Here is a 21,962-nt window from a genome sequence, read left to right on the forward strand (position 1 = left end):
TAAAGTCACTCCTTGCCTAATGTTTGACTTTTACCACTGTGATCCAGTCAGCCTGAAGGCAAAACCACTAATCACTATAATAATTGTTGCCTGCCTCCTGTTTGACCTTGTAACATTTATATTATTGAAATCAAAATGTTCTCGATCTCTGGGATCGATATCTTGCCCACATCAGTGTCGATAACAGGTAAAAATGGTCGAGATTCTCGATCCCTGGAATAAATTAACTGCCTATATACATAATTATGTTTGTATGAAGCCCTCAGTGCTTGAGTCCTAATCGCACCAGGCCAATTTTCTTTTAAATCTTCATTGATCCATTATGGATCGTGGGACGACGGCTGGCATGAGCTTCTTGATGCAATAATTTACCAACAGCCATATGATTTGTAGAAGTTCATTTTATTTTATAAACTTGTTATGTGCTACCAGTTTCGGCATTACATTGATGCCATCTTCAGGCCCCACTCATCATAGTCGTAAAATCGCTATACACGGAAGGAGCCATATAACTGGATTCATGAATCAATCGTCCTATAATAGCTCTTGGTGGCCAGGTGACACAGTTTATTATGATTGATGATTTTCTGTTTTGTGACTGAATACATAATTTTTATCAACTGATAAACGGGTTAGATAGCTGTGTGAAATCAAACATGAATGTTGTTTTCAATACTGACAAACACAGTACAGCACTTTTTCACTGTTTCAAAACATAAGGCAAAAATTGGTGCAGTGATCACATAAAAGAAAGAGATCAAATATAACTCAGTATTGCTTATTCAGGTATACATTTTTTTAGAATGCAACATGCCTAGAATTTTATGACAATATTTCAAAGCAAGAATAGGTGTTGCTAAAGTTTAATTCCTCAAAGAAAAATAACTGAAATTATACTGTGAGGGTTTATACGGTTCTTATGTTTTAGAATTACAAAATAATATAATGTAATGTAATTGGACAGGTAAAAAATCTACTCACCTAGTGGCAACAGGAAACAAATGCACATAAAGATTGAGTAAATGTGCAAGTCACCTGTCATCCAGTGTAGTCCCCAACAATCAGTATTCCTTCTCATGCCATCTGCTGAGTCTCCCATGACCCAGGGCTCTGGGCAACTTTTCCAAACTCTCCCCATTTCCTATGCCTTGCTAGTCCTTCATCCATTTTCCTTCCCCTTTAACCCAGAAGAAGGAGCCTCTGCATCTGAAAGCTTGCTCATTTACTTAACAATTATATATTGTTTTCTCCTGCCACCACTTGGTGAGTTGATTTTTTTATCTACCTAATTACACTTTGTTTTCAAAAACTGTTTATTTTCATTAGAATAATTAAATGTCAAACTTTATCTTCCACAGTTTGACCTTTTACTGTTATTGTGCCATAGATTACATACTACAGTTCAGAGCTTTTTGTCCAGTGTCTCCCAGTAATGTCATACCTTTTCGTATCTTGGTGTCCTACATTTCATTAAAACAGTCCACTAGAGCAACATATATAATGATGAAAAAATTACTCAGTCATTTATTTGAACCATATCTATTGTAGATATGTTGCCCAAACTTTATGAAATTTCAGTGCATTTGCAAATTTTATTTGCTTCTTTGATTTTAGGTGAGTGTTATCATCATTCTTTTATAATCATACTCTTTGATATTGTCAACTTATCACTTAAAAAATTCTTATTATTGATTAGCTTTGGTCAGAATTATACTTAATTCTCAATGCCATTACCACATAATTTTAGGCAGTATATTGCATCCTTGTACTTTGAGAACATTCAGTAAAGTTAGTTTCAGCTATGATTGTGATGTTAGAGAGGTCTGAGCCAGAGCAGTTCATTAAATAATCATGGACCTCTTTAAAATGGATTGAAGGGTATAGCATATTATCAGTTTTTAAATACAAATTTACACTACTTTTAACTGTAGTGCTACAATTATGCTACAATAAATGCTCATTTATTTGTACTTCTCTTTTTATTACAACAATTATGATCAGGCAAATTTCAAACTTCTCATATGACAGATGTACTAAGCAGCAGATGTAACAGATATGTAGGGCCTACATGATGAAATGGCTTCCAATAAATTTTACAAAGCAAAGGAGGAGCAAAACATTACAAAACACAGCTTTTATTAACACGAAATTCTTCTTCATAACATGTAGAGTAAGCCTTATTCATAAGAATATTAATTTTGTTCAATATAAAAATTAAAAGTAAATTAAATAATTGTTTCTGAATACAGTATTTCTGCTCCACACAATATGGCCATCTTCTTTACCTTCTGCTACATATTTGCACTATACTTTTACATTTTATTAAAAATTTTAGTTCCATACAAAAACTTTGGATGGACATAATTAAAGGTAGTTGTTTATTATTTTATGTGATAAAATCCACATCCTTATTACAAGGCATGTACTTCCGAGTTTTGTAGTGTCAACTTAAATGACTGTGGAAAGACAATCAGAGGAAGACATAGTTACAAACTGACAACTCAACAATGACTGTGCCTGGCACAAAAAATATTTCAACGCCACAACAAGAATACATACAGCTTCCTCTTCCATTACATTTACATGCTACAAAATTGATCTATAATAAATCATCATGTGAAGGCACACTGTTCAGTTATGAATGTTTCTTCTAAGGTACTGCTATCACATTGTCGCTTCTAGGACAGAGTTTTCTTTTGAGGATGATAAAATGTCAGGATTTCATACATACTGTTGCAAAATTGCCAAAGTGTGTAGTCCTCAGAAAGGTGTCAATAAATAAATTGTTAGTATGATAATATTCTCATCTATGTCAAGACCCAATCTATTTGCATATATATTTGAACTTCAGTCAACATACAGAAATGTAGCAAGTCGTGAAACATAATAGATTCTTATAGCCACAGATTTATAATCAGGCAATTTAAAAAGCACAGCCATAAGCATAAGCTTTATTCATAGAAAAGTAGCTCATAAATTATTGTAGTTTATACTAAAAATCAATGAGCATTTATTTTTTCAAGGCGTAACCAGATTCCATTTTTAGATTTAAGTAACATTGACTTGGTATCAATCTGACATGGAACATCAGTCTTTTCATATCTTTTCAAATTAAAATCTTTCAAAAGATGAGCCATTCCTATTTTGGTGCTCATTATTGCAAACCTTGCACCTGCAAAAGAAAATAGAGTGAGACTTATACACCAAAGCAATATTGTGTAAAGGTTTTAGAATCACATCTACATATTTTTCCAATCAGTTTTCACAAAATAATAATGAACTTTTTAACAAAGCTAAAACCATCTTAAGTGATTTTATATTATAGAATAAACAGAGGTATTTAGAAAAATTTTACACCACAGCATATTATCTATTTCAATAACAGACTTCAGTTACAGGTAAAAAGAAGATTTCAGTGACAGAAAAACCTTTGGCTACAAAGCAGCACGAACATTTAATAAAGCAGTGGACAAATTTCAGCATTCACTCACATAAAATGGATGTAAATGTGTAAAAGTGAATCATTATTCACCTCTTTGTTTCATAACCACATTGTTACACTGCTGTATTTATTTTTTCAAAAAGAAATTGAAAGTGAGTCACAGCTGGAATTGGTAAACTCACACAAATTCCTGGGTGTAACACTTAGTAGGGACATGAAATGGGACAATTCTATAAGCCCAGTTGTGGATAAAAGTGGTAATAGATTTTTGTTTATTGATAGAACACTAGAGAAATGCAGTCTGTCTACAAAGGAGATTGCTTACAAATCACTTGTTCAATCCATCCTAAAATATTGCTCAAGTAAATGTGAATGGAATGGGATGCATCCACTGCCATGCATTACACAGTGACTGGCGGAGTATAGGTGTAGATGTAGATGCAGATGAATCACCAGCTCCCAGTCTGATTGGGTTTTGCCCAGGTGGAAGGCACAGCACTGGGGTTAACTGATTCTGGATACAATCATAGCCAGCCCAGATTGTGCACTCAATCACAGTGTTCATTCCAGACCACTAAGCATGGCTTCATATTGTCACCTTCATTCTAATCATGCCTCTAGTGTGAGGCATGAAGCAGGTGGAGGATCCAGGGGTGGAATGCAAATGGGATAATGACCTAACATTCTTCTTTTTGTCCAGTAACAAATAATTAAGAGAGTATGCTCAGACCATGCCACAGGGAGTTTTGTGTCTGATCCTTTCACAATATGTGCAAGCCACCTCTGCTGGACTGACAACAATACTTCGCAAACTGATGGGTCCCACCTAATTGCTGAAGCTACTTCGCGAGCAGTTACTGGGAACTCATCTAGAGTTTCGTGCATGTTTCTTGTGGTTTGTCACAGAATATAATTTGTTCCATACGATACAGATACATCCTTTCTAAATAATTACTAATGTCTTTTTCTTGATAAGTGAATAGTTGCACTGAGCTGTTTTCAAAGTCGTTGATGAGAATGCTGTTGGCAGTTATGTGCCATTTGTGTCTTTGTGTGACAATACAGCCCTATTTTGAATAGCAATGCATTGACTGACAGAGTATGATGCTTGCCTGGTGAGAAAGTTACAAAAAATTGGAAAACATGGTTAAAACTTTCTTTTTTTAATTTATTTCAGAAAATCCTGTTGATGTGCACTGGAGAATTCTTATTTATTATCTTTCTTGCATAGTTGATTTAATGCATAGGCTGCTAGTCACCCAAGGTACAATTAGTTTAGTATCTGCACAGGCATGATGATGCTGCTTCATTAAGTGGTTGGCATTAGTTTTATTATCCACTAAATTCTTTATATCACTGGGTAGGTAGTGAAACATTTTTATAGCTAAATACCTGACTCCTTTCTGTGCCATAGTAAGGCTGAGTGATGGTCAGTGTAAATCATTTCTCTTGTCTGTTAATGCATTTATGAATGTTACTGTTGTTTTGAAACTGCAATTCATTGTTGACAACAAACACCATAAAGGAATAAGTATACTGAGGGGCTGCTGTCAGAATGCCCAACTGTTAAAAGAGCTGTCTACCACAGATGCTACAATGGATGCCGCACATCATTCCTATTAAACGGTTCTGTACAACAAACACTTCTTTCCTCAGTGATGATTTACACCATAAAATGATGCCGTAAGATGTTAGTGAATGAAAACAGAAAAAGTAAGTCAACTTTTTTACATTTGCATTTCCAAAATCTATTATCTGTAATGCAGAGGTCAGAGAGCTAAGACTTTTAAGAAGGTCAGTAACATGTGACTTGGTGTTCAGGTTCATATCTATGAGAGTTGCCCAGAAAGTAATGCACGACTTTTTTTTTTTTCCCAGCCGAAAACAATGCTACAAATTTGAAACATTATGTATGTATTATTTGAAGTCTGTTGAGCGAGTGCCTCAAGTTTCCCTTACTTAAGACAGATAACGTAGCTGCAGGACAGTTTCAAAATGGCGTCTGTAGGTGATGTACATTACAAACAATGTGCCGTCATTGAATTTCTCACTGCAGAGAAAGAAACAGTGCGGAATATTCACAAACGCTTGTGCAGAGTCTGTGGAGCATCTGCTGTCAACAGAAGTACAGTTAGTCACTGGGCACAGATGGTGAGGTCACCAGAAGGCAGTTTGGTGGAGCTCCATGATTTGCAGCAGTCGGGTAGACCATCCACGGCTGTCACACCTGACATGTTGTCCACAGCTGTCACACCTGACATGTTGCAGCGAGCTGATGTTGTCATTCATGAGGACAGATGGATTACGACTTAGCAGTTGGCGCTACATCTGTCAATCAGCAAAGGAAGTGTGGATGTACAAGTCTGAGGACTGCTGAACACATTGGAAAACAGGGTTGGATAGTGTTGCCCCACCCACCCTAAATCCCTGGCCTAGTCCCCTAGAACTTTCCGTTGTTTGGGCCATTAAAGGATGCCATTCGCGGAAGACATTTGAGGATGATGAGGAGGTGATACACACAGTGAAGCACTGGGTCTGCCACCAGGACAAAGATTGATATTGACATGGCATACATGCTCTTGTTTCGCACTGGAGGAAGGCCATAGAATGGGATGGAGATTATGTGGAAAAATAGGATACGTAGAGAAAACACCATTCTTTTGTGTGTGTAATTCTCATTACGTCCAATAAAGAATTGTTGAAAAAAGATGCGATGCATTACTTTCTGGGCAATCCTCATATATAAACAGCTAATGTTTTAGAATACTATATTTCATTTATTGATTCACCATCACACATTATTTCTAAAGGTGTGGTAAGTCCTTATGCAGTACTGAAGTGCATGCATTGTCTTTTATCTAAATTCAGTGACAGATCATTTGCTGATAACCAGCTATTCCTTCTCAAGAAAACATTATTTATATTTTCAAATGTTGAAGTTACTCCATTCAGCTTCATTATAATACTTACATTGTCAGCAAAGAGAACTACTTCTGCTTCTTAGATATATGATGGAAGATCATTTATATATAACTAGCTATTAATGGCAGCTTTGCTAGCATTGCAGTAGCTTTGTTAGGATGAGTGATGGTGAATAAGTAATCTATGTACATGCAGTAATGTCAGCTGCTCACACGTGTTCTGACATGGTGGCTCATACAGTGTCGGTGCTGGTTGGTGCATGGTGGAGGGCATGGGCAGGAGAGCATGTCTATGCACTGCACTATTGAAGTAGCTATACATCATGTGATGTGAACATTATGCAACAAATTTAACTATAATTTATTATGGTTTACATTCACTGATGTAAAAAAAGATATTCCATTCTGTACTTCACCCTCTTAGGGGGTTGATTTTTTTTTTTTTTACTTGGCCTATGTTCTTCATCAGAGTTCAAGCTATCTCCATACCAAATTTCATCAAAATTGGTGCAGCAGTTTAGTCATGAAAACATAACAAACCTGCTTTTGCATTTATAATGTTAGTATGGACAAGTTAAAGAACAGAAGCAATACTTACTCCTGTGATAAACCTGTTGTAATTATTCCTCATTTTGAAGATGCTGTTTTCATTGCATATGCTCCCAGAGTTTCTTAATGCAACACCCCGCATCCTTTTAGTTAGGACGAAACCAGTTAACACCAAGATCTCTAGTACCACAATATTTGAGCTTCTCTAAGAGAATACTGGGAACTGCACAATGAAATGCTCTTGAAAAGTCACAGGAGATATCCCATCATTCAAATTTTGTATATCTGATTTGCATACTGAAAAATAACTTGTTCTGTGAAGAGACCGGTTTGAAGTCCAAACTGATATTGACTAAGTATCTTATTTTAGGAGAGCTTTTTCATGGTTCTTGCACACATAATTTTTTCCAGTGCCTTCAAGAATGAGGTAGTAAGTAGTGGGACTGTTCAGTAAATATTGATATCTGTTTTACTATCTTTCTTGTGAAGGGATCTGACAATTGCATATTTTGTCCATACTGATCCATCATTGACATGGGACATTGCCTAGTCAAATAATTATAAATGAAATTCGCCAACAGTTGTGTGATTGAGATGTTATTTTATTTTATTTTGACTACCAGTTTCGGGATTGCTCTATGCCACCTTCAGGCCCCACATGCATCTCTCAAAAATAAACAATATTGTCATACAGTACCATATATTCCTAGATGTTATGATTTCAAAAACATATCCCAAGTGCTTCATTAGAAGACTTTATTGCAATGACAATATCATTTATTTTTAAGCGATGCATATGAGGCCTGAGACAAGAAGCTGTCAATCTTCACTTGTAAAACATCTGGAATGATGTTTAACCACTTGACTGAGGTGTTCCTTGTGCTGCCATCTATCCCCACCCATGTAATTATTCACATGTAAGGCGCTTTCTTGCAGCGTGGCATAATCTGACATGTTTTGGTGGTTGTTGTGAATGTAAGTTGTCAACAATTGAAGCTTTTGGCAGCAGGATGTGTACTATGAAAACAAGCACATTACAGTTTATTTATTTTGACAGTCTCGTGAAGATTTTTGCTGGAGCAGCAAATGCAAATTCAATACTTTTTGGAAAATAGTTGTTTCAAGACTTTCTTTCCTAAAGTAATACATTAAAATACAGTTTCTGAACTAAGCCCTGTAGGAATAACATTGTGAATAAATAATAGAAATTTCAATTTTGGTTGGTACCCATCTGTGTACTGTAATCATTGTTTCAATGCACCAACATGTGAACTTACAAACTGTTCAGCATATTTTTTCAACTCATTAATTATTATTATTGACAAACTATCATTGAAAATGAATGTGAAAATTTCAAGTAGACTCTTGCATCTGGTGTAAAATTCTAAATACACTTTGCAGAGCCTCCTGAATGTTGCCAACTGTTTACCTGAGCTCCGTTTGTCGAGCGTGCAGCCCAGTGCTGCCAGGCAAGCGAAACTCAGTTCGTCGAGTATGGCGAAAGGATTAACACCAGAGTGAGATGCTGATGGCTGGAGCTCTTTTAAGATGTTGAACCGTTGAAAAGCTTGACAGAATGAAGTAAAGGAAGAGAAAAAGGGCATAGCGTGTGATGTGTATGCCTGAACACTCTGAAATCAAGTAATTTGATTGGAATAGTTTTTATATCCTATCCACACTGATTACGAAAGGAGCAATAGTAGGACTACCCTTAGAAAAACATGACACAACCAAAGTCCAAAAATAAAATCTAGCTGTAATAATCACAGGATTTATGGTACTGGAGGACTATTATGAGATAAGTGTGAATTATTCTCTATCTGTTTCTTTCTTTCTCACTTTGATCTAATTCTCTTTGCTGCAGCTGGAAAAAAAGATACTGAAGGAATATAAAAAAGGGTCATAATCTGGTACAATGATTGAAATAAAATGCTTTAGACTTTCACAGCAGCAGTACCAACAGTTTGCAACAAGTCTACAACAGCATCAAATGCACACTCTACTTCAAAAACAACCACCATGGAACAAAACAAATTATGAGTTTGTTATACAAACAATAATTAACCATTATTTAAATGATTCTGTCTCAACTTTTGAGAACTCTTTGCATAGAAAGAACAGATAAAAAAGTTACCCTCTTTTTTTACTCACCAATACAGTTCCTTGGACCACCACCAAATGGCAGATATACATGTGAAGGGCGTTTTAGTTTCTCTTCTGCCACAAATCTGTCTGGATCAAATTTATATGGATCTGGGTAGTACTGTGGATCATAATGCAATCCCATGACTGGTATGGACACACTATCTCCCACATCAATCTTCACATCTGTGCCTGGTATTGTGTAAGGTTTGGTGCACATCCTGTCAATCCTTGCCACTGGAGGATGCATGCGCAGGGCCTCTGTGATCAAATTAATCAGATTTTTTAAAATAGATCCATTCTGTCTTTGTATAATGAAAACAATCTTGTAATTGTCTTCCACAATCATCACCCAAGAAATTGAAATTACAAGAGAACACTGATTGCTGCATTCTATGTAATATTACTGTTGCAGAATATCTGTGTGGAGTGATTAATTACATAAAAACTGACATGCAGCAGTTTCCTAATGAATGAGATTCAGTTCAATGTCACACATTATTCCACCAGTACTCACAAAACAGGTGTATTTCACACTCTATGGATATGTCTACCATAAGAATATAATGGAAGAAACACATTTAATGAAGTACATTACTTACCTGACAACACATTTTCAAGATAATTCATCTCATTCAGTGCTTCATATGTGCATACGCCTCCATATTTTGACAAAACCTTCTTCACTTCATTTCTAGCCTTTTCCTGAACATCAGGGCTTAGAGCCAATTCATAGCTGGCATAAGAAAGGAGTGTACTTGAAGTCTCATAGCCAGCAAGAAGAAATAAAACTGACTGAGCAACTATTTTATCATCTGTCATCACTGGAAACAATGAAACAAACAGGCATTCAACTGGGTTTAATATTTTTAATTTGTTCAAATCTAAATCAATAAAATAGGGAATATGCAATGCAACAATAAACAAGTCATTATTTCCAAAATCTAAAAATATGGGCAAGATGAAAATTTTTCAGCATTACACAGATTTGCTTTTCTTTTGGCAAAAATGTGACTTTGAGTTACTGTAATCTCACTAGCTTATTCCACTGAGCATATTTCGTAACTGAAGTGTATTTCTGGAGGCCTGCAAAATATTCATCTATAGCTGCCATGACCTCTTCATTGGGAAAAAGAAGTCTCTCAGCCACAAGGTTCTATAGTCATGTACATGCATGGAAGTCACAGTGCAAAATCAGCTGATGTTCCAACAATTCACAGTTTAAACTACTAACTGAAAGGCTATTTTTGGGCAGCTGTATTGTCTTAAAGAAAGATTTTTTTTTTCCATTCGTGGTCTAATCTCATATTTTCCACCTTGTTCACGAAGATGACTTACATTATATTAGCAAGCTACTGTTTTTTCCTTTGCAAGAAAATCATCAAGAATAATTCCTTAATCATTCCAACAGATAATGGTGATTACCTTTTTCAGTGCAGAGTCAGGGGCTTCCCACCAACTCATTGCTCCACTGGTTTGCCATTTCTGGTCTGAAATGGTGGTCTCATGTCCGATCACTAATTAACAAACTTATTGCCAAAATCAAATTGATTTTAAAATGGTCCAAACATTGCTAAGAAATTAGTATTTGGTCATAATTCAACAAATCTATTACTCAACTTGCACAAAACTTGCTATAGTTAATTATTCATGCAAACTGTATGTTACATATGTTTGAAATGCATATGGTGTCACTTATTTAACAGCCCATCATCCAGTACCACACTCAGCACATTCTCTTTATTTCTACCCATTGTTAGAGTTTTGGGACCATCACCCATACAAATCACTTTCAAAAGAAGTATAGTTCATACAAATTCTGCCACTTGTTATTAACTGTTGAAAATGAATGAGCTGACTTATACAACAAATACCACCAAATATTATTCTTTTAAAGGTTTACCAAGTTTGCACGACTTTCTGCAGACAATAAAAATGAAATCTATGAGAGCACAGTACTGAATGAAAGACACACAGCACTTTGTAACAATGGAGAGTTTCCAAGTGCTGACTTCGAATAAAATGTTCTTGGGCTTCCAGCCTTATCAAGTAGTTGAAATACCATGAGCTTTCAAACTAGAGCTCCTTGACCACTGTAAAGTTGAGTGACTGCTGACGGGCTACTTGTACACACACATATATATACTATGACTGCTGGCCATGATGTCACTGGTGACGGTATAGTCTGTCAGCAAAATCATAAGCAAGGGAGCGAGTCACTGCGCTGCCCATCCAGATATGTCACAAAGTGCTTCTATATGCTGTTTAACACAGTTATACCAGCTTTAAATCTGTGGGGAGACAGAGTGCAGACACTCCAGATAGTGCCTAGCTTTAGGTAAATGCATTATGGAATACAGAAGATGATTCCCCTCTTCCAAAACACTGTATTGTACAGTACATCACATTCACACAGGAACAGAAGTCACAAGTTAGGATTCATATATGTACTACAAATGTAGAACTAAATACCTGTTCATATGAATGGCATAGTCCATATCAATTCAGGCAAGCTAGGAAAAAAATCCTACCTTCGTAGTCTCGGATGTTATTGAATTTAGCATATGTTAAAATGAAGAAAAAGTAAGGAAAACTTTTTTTTTTGTTTTCTCCAAAAAAAATTCTGCTCCAAGATACAGCTCTCCAAAGATGACACTGTGCATACCATTTTGAAGATTCGAATTTTGAAAAAATTTTAAAATGCTGTATCTCTGAAACACTTCTATATATTTTGTTGGTTTTTTTTTTATTTGAAAGGTGACTGCCTTATGATTACAGAGAAATCCTCCATTTGGACTTACCTGTCAAAGCATTTACTATAGTGTTCTGAACTTTTTTTTATAATTTATGAAAAAAAAAATTGTTCAGGAATGCCAATCCATAAAATTTTGATTTTTTTCCTGTTGATTAATTCTGTAGGGTTCTAAATTCCCTGAAAAGGAGAGCTTCCACTTTTAGGTTGAACAGGTTTTATAAACAACTGAAATTTTTGCCATACATAAAACCTTATGTCCGCAGCTCGTGGTCGTGTGGTAGCATTCTTGCTTCCCACGCCCGGGGTCCCGGGTTCGATTCCCGGCGGGGTCAGGGATTTTCTCTGCTTCGTGATGACTGGGTGTTGTGTGCTGTCCTTAGGTTAGTTAGGTTTAAGTAGTTCTAAGTTCTAGGGGACTGATGACCATAGATGTTAAGTCCCATAGTGCTCAGAGCCATTTGAACCATAAAACCTTATCAAATAACAGCCTCAGAAAAATCAAAACCTACCCTTATTTAACACAATTTTAGTTTTGAAAGATGAGTAAGAGACACATTTTTGAATCATTTTAAATGGTTCCAAAATGTATGTGAAAGGTCCAAAGACTTAAAGGTTTCAATATATACAACTTCTGTGCACTCTGTTTAGTACTGAAATTAGCCAGTCAATGAACTAAAAATGTGTTCCACTGCTTCATTATCTTCCTTTGATGTAGACTGATGCCTTCCTGTTGAACCAATAGGAAATGGAGTGCTTACAGTCTTCGAAACATTGTGAACAGGAAGTGGGCACTGATGGCGTTATTGCTATCCTTCAGTTGGAAACCTGTATCCAGCAGCTGGTCCATGTGGTAGCATAAAGTTCACTACAATTTCATTTAACTCATAATTAGTGTCTATAATCTCTGCAATCCACCAGCCACACATGCCACAAACATTCCCCTTCTCACATTGTGAATCTGAATATTATCCTGCTGTTTCTGAGGTGTTGGCTGAACGAACTAAATTTCTTCTTTCTTGCTCTTTAAAGTGCCTGCAGTATGAGTTCACCCATCACTTTGAGTCCAAAAATGTGCCTTCTGAATTCCTTTCACAGGAGTAGTTTGTTTGGACCATTCTTCTTTTTTCTGCTCACAGAATTCTTCAATTTCCTCTTTGGACAAAAGAATGAGGGCTGTGGATGTGTAAGATTTCATGACTCTCACAAAATCCTCAGCACTGTGAATCACAGCTGTATTTGGTCTGGAAAGATTATGTTTTGTAGCATGGTGCTTCAGCAGTCCTCCAAACCATCACAAGGCCCCTTCTCGTGACCAGTAGCACTTTATACCCAGTCAGTTGGCACAAGTGACTTGCTCAATTCAAACAGCTAGTAACAATTTTTTAAATATCTAGGAGCACCATCAGAGATAATGATGATCTTCTCTGCCCCTGTTTGCAGTTGAAGAATTTTGCACATTGCTAGCAAAGCATAACATAGTTCTTCAGCCTGTACACACCCTTTCACTTCTGCAATGTGTTGTTGTTGCAACCAGATGCTGCTGTGTTACTGCTTGCACTGACCATTTACGAAGTTTGTCAATGAAACTGTCAAAGGCAACAGTTTCCTTAATTAGTTTATTTTCCTCCCATGTTGCATATGTAATTTATGCAGAGGTATCTGCTATGTCTTCCAGGCCAAGTGCCTGTAAAGACAGTCCTCCCTTTCCAGGGCAGTCACCCCATTCTTGAAACAAAGAAGTCTCTTGCCTTACGTCACAGACTACTAATGACTTCACATGCCCAACTAAGGTGTCATATGTCACGTGCTCCAGTAATTTCTTCAAAGCTACCACACAAAGTTCAAAATTTGCACAGTACACACATAAACAGACATCAACTTTCAACTGTAACAGTTATAGTGTATTTTTTGTTGGCACTCTGGCAAGAACAGTCCCACTTATTTTCCAGATAAAGTAACTGCACTGTCTGAACTTGAGGTGCTTCTACAGGATGACCATAATAGGGATCTGGTCTTCCAAAGACTCCTTTTACTGACCTCACATTTCTTGATTTGTCTACTATGTACTGATTGGAACATGGTTCAAAACTTTTTCTTTGAAAATGTTTGTGGAATAATCGTTAATACTTGCACCTTTTCACTGTAGAATGTATAATATTCAACAGCTGAATTGATATTTGTCAAAAATTTCTGGCAAGAGGTGCAAGCGTGCTTTGGTTCATTTCCTTCTGAAGATGGAATTTTTACTTTGAAGAGTGTGGTCAGTTTTCCTGTAGTGTGTTCATCCGTAGCTTTATTAATTTCTCTGTGATTCCTTGACGCATAGAGCTTATGACTCACCTTCACTGACCACGGTTTCTTAACAGCACTAACACCTACCTCTGTAGTTGACTGATTCAGGGTATTTAATTCTTCCTCTATTGATGCAAAATCTGCATCATCTGCACCATGGGAGGCTTCAACTTGCTCAGATACTATTGTTGTTATTCTGTCAAAACATTTAGAACACAAAAAGTGGTCACTGGAAACATCTTCAATTTGAAACAGAGTCTTCAAATGAGAACACTTATTCCCAACCTGAACAAAGTCTGTTTTTTGGTTTGTCTTATACAACACTCTTTTACAGATATCCGAATAGCACACTTCACTCTCCTGTGGGCCCAGTCAGAAGACATTTCAAACAGTCCTTTTCACAAAACACACTGCAACTGTGTCAACTGGAAAATTCCTCATGAAAACACAGAACTCACTGGATGGTCTCAGATTTCTTAGAAGCCTCTTCAGTAAACAAATCAACTCTGAACAATTACAATATAGAAACTTGTAGTGAACAACCACGACAAAGAAGCTGGCAAAAAACAACAAAGTGTAAGAAATATCTGCAACAATAAAAGTAAAAAGAAATAACTGGAGCAAAGAAAGTGACAAGAAATAACTGCAACAAATACAATAGGAATAAACATTGTAACAAAGAAGTTAGTAAGAAACAACTTCAGTGAAGACATACTTTACCCTTGAAAGTTTAAAAAAATGATTTTTTTTAAATAAAACGTGTCCAACTTAAAAGTGGAAGCTCTCCTTTACAGAGAATGTAGCACTACATGGTACTAACCAACAGAAAAAAATCAAACTTTTCTGGATTGGCATTTTAGAAAAAAAAAAAAATTCTGTAAATTATTAAAAAAATTCAAAAGGCTAGAGTAAAAGAACTTTGACAGATGTGTCCAGACGGAGGATACCATTGTAATCATAAAGCAATTAGCTTTCAAATAAAAAACTCTAACAAAATATCTAGATTTGTTACAGAGATACAACATTTAAAATTTTTTTTCTGAAATTCGCATCTTCAGAATGGTGTTCACAGTGTCATCTCTGGATGCCTGTATCTCGAGGCAGGAATGTTTTTGGAGAAAACAAAAAAATACATGTTTCTTACGTACTCCTGGATTTTAACGTATGCTAAATTCAGTAACATCCAAAATATGAAGGTAAACCCCCCCCTGCCTGAAGTGAAATGGATTACGCTGAATGCATGTTCATCAACCATGTCATTTTAAAATTATGGATGTATTGTGATAGGATTCTGAACACAACATAGTGCAGTTATTCTGTAAAATTTAAGTCTTATTCTTATATTGTATTTCTGCTAAGAGGTAGTTTTCTTTGAAGGGCTGCATTGAAACACAGTTCTTACTACATGAGGAGTGTTTAAAAAGTAATGGGGGATTTGTAATTTCATGTGTTGTATTAGTCCAATTCGCATAACTCTTTTGTCATTGTGCTGGTAAGCATGCCTATTGTCAGCTTTCAGAAATTTTACTGGTGTTTTAGCAGTAATGGCGATTATTTATTTTGTTTAAAAATGAATCTGAGAATTTGTATTATGTTTTGCTACAACAACAGAATAAAGTTCATCAAGGTTTCAGAAATGTTAAATACTGACCCCCTACCCCCTATGAAATCTTGATTGTGGAGACTGACTGATCTGTAGCACACCCCGAGGTCAAGATTAGATTGGAAGATTGCAATTTGGTTGTGAGTTAGCTAAGCAGAAAACCTGGTTTTGGTAACAAACTGATTGGTAGCAAAGCCATGTTTACACCTGGGCCACACTGAAAAATGCAAGGGGGGCCCAATATGTAACTTTAACCAAATGTATCTTATGGTGGTGCATCTGATCTGAGTGGAACAAGAATTTACGGGTGCTATAACTATTTCGAAGAAAACTGTGAAGGTGTTGCAGATGACCAAGCTCTGGAGGGTCAAGAGGAATATTCTGTACAAGTCATTGGTTTTGATCATTGACTTAATGTTAATGGCTGTTGTCATGTCACCTCTTGGTACATATATTCACAGTTCTGTCATCATTTGACAAAGCAAATGACTGTAAAAAAGGAAAGAAAAGAAAACTGGTTTGGTGACGGACTTATCTGTAACTTTGTACGAGGTTTGGGCTAGGTTGGAAAGTAGTAGTTTGGTTGTGAGTTGGCAAACTCAGTTTAATGTGAAACTAAAAAGAACCTGGTTGTGGTGACAGACGTATCTGTAGCCTTTCCCATTTGAAAAAAATTGCCACCAGTATCACATTATATTGTACCTGCCACATAGTTTACTGATGTTTTTTGCATGTTTCCTCTGTCACCAGTCAAAGCCACCAACTCATACTGATAATTGAATATTCCTCTTTCTTTTGCCCTAGGTGCCCCAGCACATCGCTCAATAAAATGGTCACAAAAATTAAAAAACTACTGTGAAACATCGCTGAATCTCAGTCAGAGAAGTCACTGATGATGGAGGCATATCAGCTGACTCATGCCACAAAACTGTTTTGGAGGAATGTTCCAAAACTGACGATTTATGAACAAAAACAATGGCAAATGCAAGATGCTCAGCAGTCATTGGATCAAATCAACAATAGGTCATAATAGGTGACAAAACATGAGTTGATGGATATGATGTTGACACTAAGCACGTTGAAACTTATGCTCAATTGTCCAATTGGAAGCATTCTGGCTTGCCAAGATTGGAGTGTGATCAATGTGAAGGTTATGCTCATAGTTTTTAACAACTGGTGGACCATGAGTTCTTACCTCAAGGTGAAATGAATGATAAGGACTACTACTTACAACACTTTTTGCATGAAGCAATCAGAAGAACAGATTTGTAATGGAGCATTTCTTGGTTTTTGCACCACAATAATGAATCTAATCACATTTCATTGTAGGCTCATAAATTTTGCACCAAAAACAATACCGTAATATTGCTCTACTAAGGTATTGCTCTGAGAGCTGCATCAAATCAGTCTCAGGACTGAAGGCCACAAGAACAACAGTATTGCTCTAGTTTCCATATGTGCTTCATATGACTTTTTTTTATCTTTCCAAAAACAAAGAAAACCTCGAAGGGCAGTCTTTTAGAAGTATAAATAAGATTAAAAACACATCACTAAGAGAACTACAAGCTATTCAAGAGCTACAAGCTATCCCAAAGATAAAGTTCCAGAAGTTTTTTGGGAACTAGAAAAAGCTCTGACACAATTGGAAATATTTTGAAAATGATAACAATGATAAATAAACCCCACATTAGATCCAGTATTCACCACAGTAATCCTCTTGCTTCCATTAAAATTGTCCACATTGTTATCAATGCCAGGACCCTGACAGCAAAGTAATTTCCATGTTGCTCTCTTAATTTCCTTACTTATATCAATTATTTGCATCACCAGTCAATTAGCTCAGTTCTCTCTACCAGAATTTTTCTTTTACTTACAAATCTCTTCCAGGTAAATCTCATTTCGTGCCATGTCTTGTGTGAAATATCTTTCTGCCAATGAAATTTGATTTTTTGTTTTACAGCAATAAGTAGTTTGCGTGATGTCAGCACTATTTTTTTATTTATGTGAAAGTTCTCCATCATCAGCAGAATTACCAGTTTTGTAAAGCTGTCTATAATTATGGGTTTCCTCCCAAAATTCTTAGCACACTTCCTTGGCAACTCCTGTAAACCATGTGTTTCATTTTTCATGTTTCTTTCCAATGTGTCCCATTGTATCAAGGCTGATTTTTATACAAATTGAAGCCATTTGTTTGGGACTGACAATACTAGACAACAGTTCTTTTTGCACCAATTCTTTAATACAAGCTGTAATTACATTAGAGGCAAATGAATTCTATTTACTCCAAAAATATCTCTTCTTTGCATTGTGCACATTTGCACTAAAATCGCACAAATGGAATCAACTTAAATCACTACACACTGTGCTACACTGCTGGACAGGATAGGGGCAACTGATTTTTGGCGTCCCTTTAGGGCAACTGAAGCGTTCTTCTGAGAAAGGCCCCTACCTCACCAAGAGTGATGCTCCCACGTGAGTTTACCAACAGACTGAATTGCCAAATAGGGGCATACGTGAATTCCATATTTGATGTGCCCACTTCAAACTCACAATCGATGGACCCCATTTCACACCAGACTGAACTGTAGTCCACCAACTCTAATAAGTGTGTTGACAGTATTTTTTCAATGTGTTTTTCATTACACCATCCCAGAAGCTATCAAAGCAAGCCATGAGAGAGGTGTTGTCAAATTTGATACAGTGCTTTCTAGTGCATGCTCAGCTAGAGCAGATTTTTCAGGGTAGCATAGGCAATAAAACCTCCCTTGATTCTTCTTGCATTTTTGTAACAGTGCACACACTTTGTCTGACATAAGACTGGCCGCACTCCGGGGTATTTAGTACATCCCTGGTGTTTTAAGACCTACTGCATCTTTAACTGATTTCAGTGACTACCAGCTTTTTAATGGAGGCTTGCTAATTGACTTCATTTTGTGTCTGTCAGCAGGCAGTTTAACTTACCCACCACAGAGCCACGAAACAGTAAAAATACAAACTTCTTCTCCTGCATCTCATTAGTGATCTTACAGTGATTCTTAACTTGAGGACAACTCATTTATTTGGTGTTGGTTGTAGCCATTGTTACTGAGAACCTTGTGTAGGTGGCGCAGCTCACGGAGCAATGTATCAGCATCTATAACATTCTTGCACCATGTACCAATGTTTCTATTAGAGTACTTCTGTGTCAGGTGATGGCATCTGATTGTGTGCAAGCACAGATGATGTATGTAATACGCCTTGACAATAGCATCTACAGGAAACCTTTACACATCAGTCTGTACTTGCATGACTTCAGCCATCACCACACTGCAGAGAAGTGCACTGTGACCGAATATTTGGTACAGTGTACAAGAACAAAAGCAGTGGTGAATCCATTCACTGCTTCCACAATGTAGCATTTGCAAAAGTAAGAGGAAGAAATTATTCATGGTTATATCGTGCAGCTTCGGTGAACATAGAGATTCTTCTGGGGATTGTTTGAACAATTAAGGTAACAAAATTATTTAACACAGATCAGAACTGGTAACAAATTTTGATTTATAAGGAGAGTCTGGTGTTTCACCTCCTTTATTTAATTTATTACTCAAAGTGCCTTACAAATGCTGAAAAATGACCAGCAGAGCAATTGCTTCTGAACATTAGCATATGATACAATTAGTCAATGTTCATTTCTTGTAACTGTAGAGGCTCAAATGTTTAGACAATCAACAAATTATGGTCTTTCTGTATTATAAGACACCCATGATTCAGTATAAGAGTGTAGCTATTTCTCATTATCTCCAGCTCATTTCAAAATTCTCTTCTCAATTTGTTTCTACTGTCCATCTGACTGACTACTCACTCTCTCTTTTTATTACTTATATGTGCCCATTTGTGATGTCATAATGTGGCGTCCCCTTCCAAATGAACACTGTGCTGATGAAGGTGCAAGTTATCTATAAATTTCAGCAATCGTGTGGTTGGTGGACTCTGGGACCATTACCAATGGACAATATAAATCATATAACTGTACTACACCAACCATGTGTTGGTTAGTATAGTGACGTGTTCACTCATTTCATCAACTATTTATCCATTGACATGTACTCCACAGATATCTTCTGTTTATCAGACCTAGCGGACTACATTTGCCTCAACAAGTAACATATTTCACCAGAATGCAGTGAGATTGTAACTGAGCTCAATATTGTATGTCATAAAAAACAGTGACATCTGTCAGCAAGAGGATATTTAAAAGAGACAAAACATCAAAATCTGCTTATAAACCAAAATTTTATTTGTTACCAGTTCTGATCAAACTGGTATTCAACAGAAAACACAAAATAAAGGTATAGCAAGCCTATATGGTATCACTCCTACGGGACGTCAATAGCAAAAAGTTATATCATTCTGCATCACTGTCACTAGGGGTAAAATACCAGATAATTATAATTAAGGTGCAGGTACCACATTTGTCAACTGTGGGCTGTAATTATCATGTGTCAGTAAAAGTTTGTAGATATTCTAATGCATTAATGCAGAACCAATTTGTGCCAGCAAAAAATTAGTTTCAATTTTGGCCACTGGGTGCAAATCTGGCAATGTGAATGCAAGAAAGATGTATAAAAATGTTTCCATGTCATTGAAGTGATGTGCTGCACAGGATATTTACGACTAATGAATGATGAATGTTGACTACTGAAGCACATTTATTTAATGAAGTTTGTTGGAAAGTGGGACATGCCTATTGAGCATGGAGTTTTTCTGTATGTACATGTTGAATGAATGGTAAGGGAGACGGCATTGTTACTGGATGGAGTGAAGCTGGCGGCAACTCACATTTCACCAAACTTGCTTCACATAATGTTTTCTATGTTTATTTATTTTATTTATTTATTGTATTTTTTTGCATGGAGGCACCAACTGGTGTCTTTTGCAAACGTCGTAGCATTTTTTTACAACTTTAGTACAGTCATATATACATATGTGATTACATATACATGATACAAATGTACCATTGTACCTAATAAGGCACAATATTGGGTGTTACATTGTACCTATTACAAATATTCAGATTTTACACAACTATATATATATATATATATATATATATATATATATATATATATATATATATATATATATATATATATATATATATTAAAAAAAACAAAGATGATGTGACTTACCAAACGAAAGCGCTGGCACGTCAATAGACACACAAACAAACACAAACATACACACAAAATTCAAGCTTTCGCAACAAACTGTTGCCTCATCAGGAAAGAGGTAAGGACAGGGAAAGACAAAAGGAAGTGGGTTTTAAGGGAGAGGGTAAGGAGTCATTCCAATCCCGGGAGCGGAAAGACTTGCCTTAGGGGGAAAAAAGGACGGGTATACACTCGCGCACACACACACACACATATCCATCCACACATATACAGACACAAGCAGACATGTATCATAACCAGAGCCACTTCCTCATCCCCTCAAACCCAGGACCTCCCACAGAAGAACCACAAAAGTGCCCCACTTGTGACAGGATACTTTCTGGGACTGGATCAGACTCTGAATGTGGCTCTCCAGCAGGGATACAACTTCCTCAAATCCTGCCCTGAAATGAGATCCATCCTTCATGAAATCCTCCCCACTCCACCAAGAGTGTCTTTCCGCCGTCCACCTAACCTTCGTAACCTCCTAGTTCATCCCTATGAAATCCCCAAACCACCTTCCTTACCCTCTGGCTCCTACCCTTGTAACCGCCCTGGTGTAAAACCTGTCCAATGCACCCTCCCACCACCACCTACTCCAGTCCTGTAACCCAGAAGGTGTGCACGATCAAAGGCAGAGCCACGTGTGAAAGCACCCACGTGATTTACCAACTGACCTGCCTTACACTGTGATGCATTCTATGTGGGAATGACCAGCAACAAACTGTCCATTCGCATGAATGGACACAGGCAGACAGTGTTTGTTGGTAATGAGGATCACCCTGTGGCTAAACATGCCTTGGTGCACGGCCAGCACATCTTGGCACAGTGTTACACCGTCCGGGTTATCTGGATACTTCCCACTAACACCAACCTGTCAGAACTCCGTAGATGGGAACTTGCCCTTCAGTACATCCTCCCTCCTTATTATCCGCCAGGCCTCAACCTCCGCTAATTTCAAGTTGCCGCCGCTCATACCTCACCTGTCTTTCAACAACATCTTTGCCTCTTTACTTCCGCCTCGACTGACATCTCTGCCCAAACTCTTTGCCTTTACAAATGTCTGCTT

General features: G+C 36.9%; 1 protein-coding gene across 4 annotated transcripts in view; it reads right to left on the reverse strand.

The window, feature by feature from the left end:
• Positions 1 to 2,937: 2,937 nt before the first annotated feature.
• The window catches only part of LOC124605431 (cytochrome P450 9e2-like), a 121,604-nt gene continuing 102,579 nt past the window's right edge, over positions 2,938 to 21,962 (reverse strand). For all 4 annotated transcript variants that reach the window (XM_047137096.1, XM_047137094.1, XM_047137095.1 and 1 more), the window contains exons 6-8: positions 9,657 to 9,878; positions 9,064 to 9,315; positions 2,938 to 3,172 (exon numbers count right to left, since the gene is read on the reverse strand). In XM_047137096.1, coding sequence (XP_046993052.1) covers positions 3,000 to 3,172; positions 9,064 to 9,315; positions 9,657 to 9,878 — 647 coding nt within the window. In that variant the 3' untranslated portion in view covers positions 2,938 to 2,999. The remainder of the gene's footprint in view (positions 3,173 to 9,063; positions 9,316 to 9,656; positions 9,879 to 21,962) is intronic.

Source organism: Schistocerca americana, chromosome 3, assembly GCF_021461395.2.
Source record: "Schistocerca americana isolate TAMUIC-IGC-003095 chromosome 3, iqSchAmer2.1, whole genome shotgun sequence".
Classification (NCBI taxonomy): domain Eukaryota; kingdom Metazoa; phylum Arthropoda; class Insecta; order Orthoptera; family Acrididae; genus Schistocerca; species Schistocerca americana.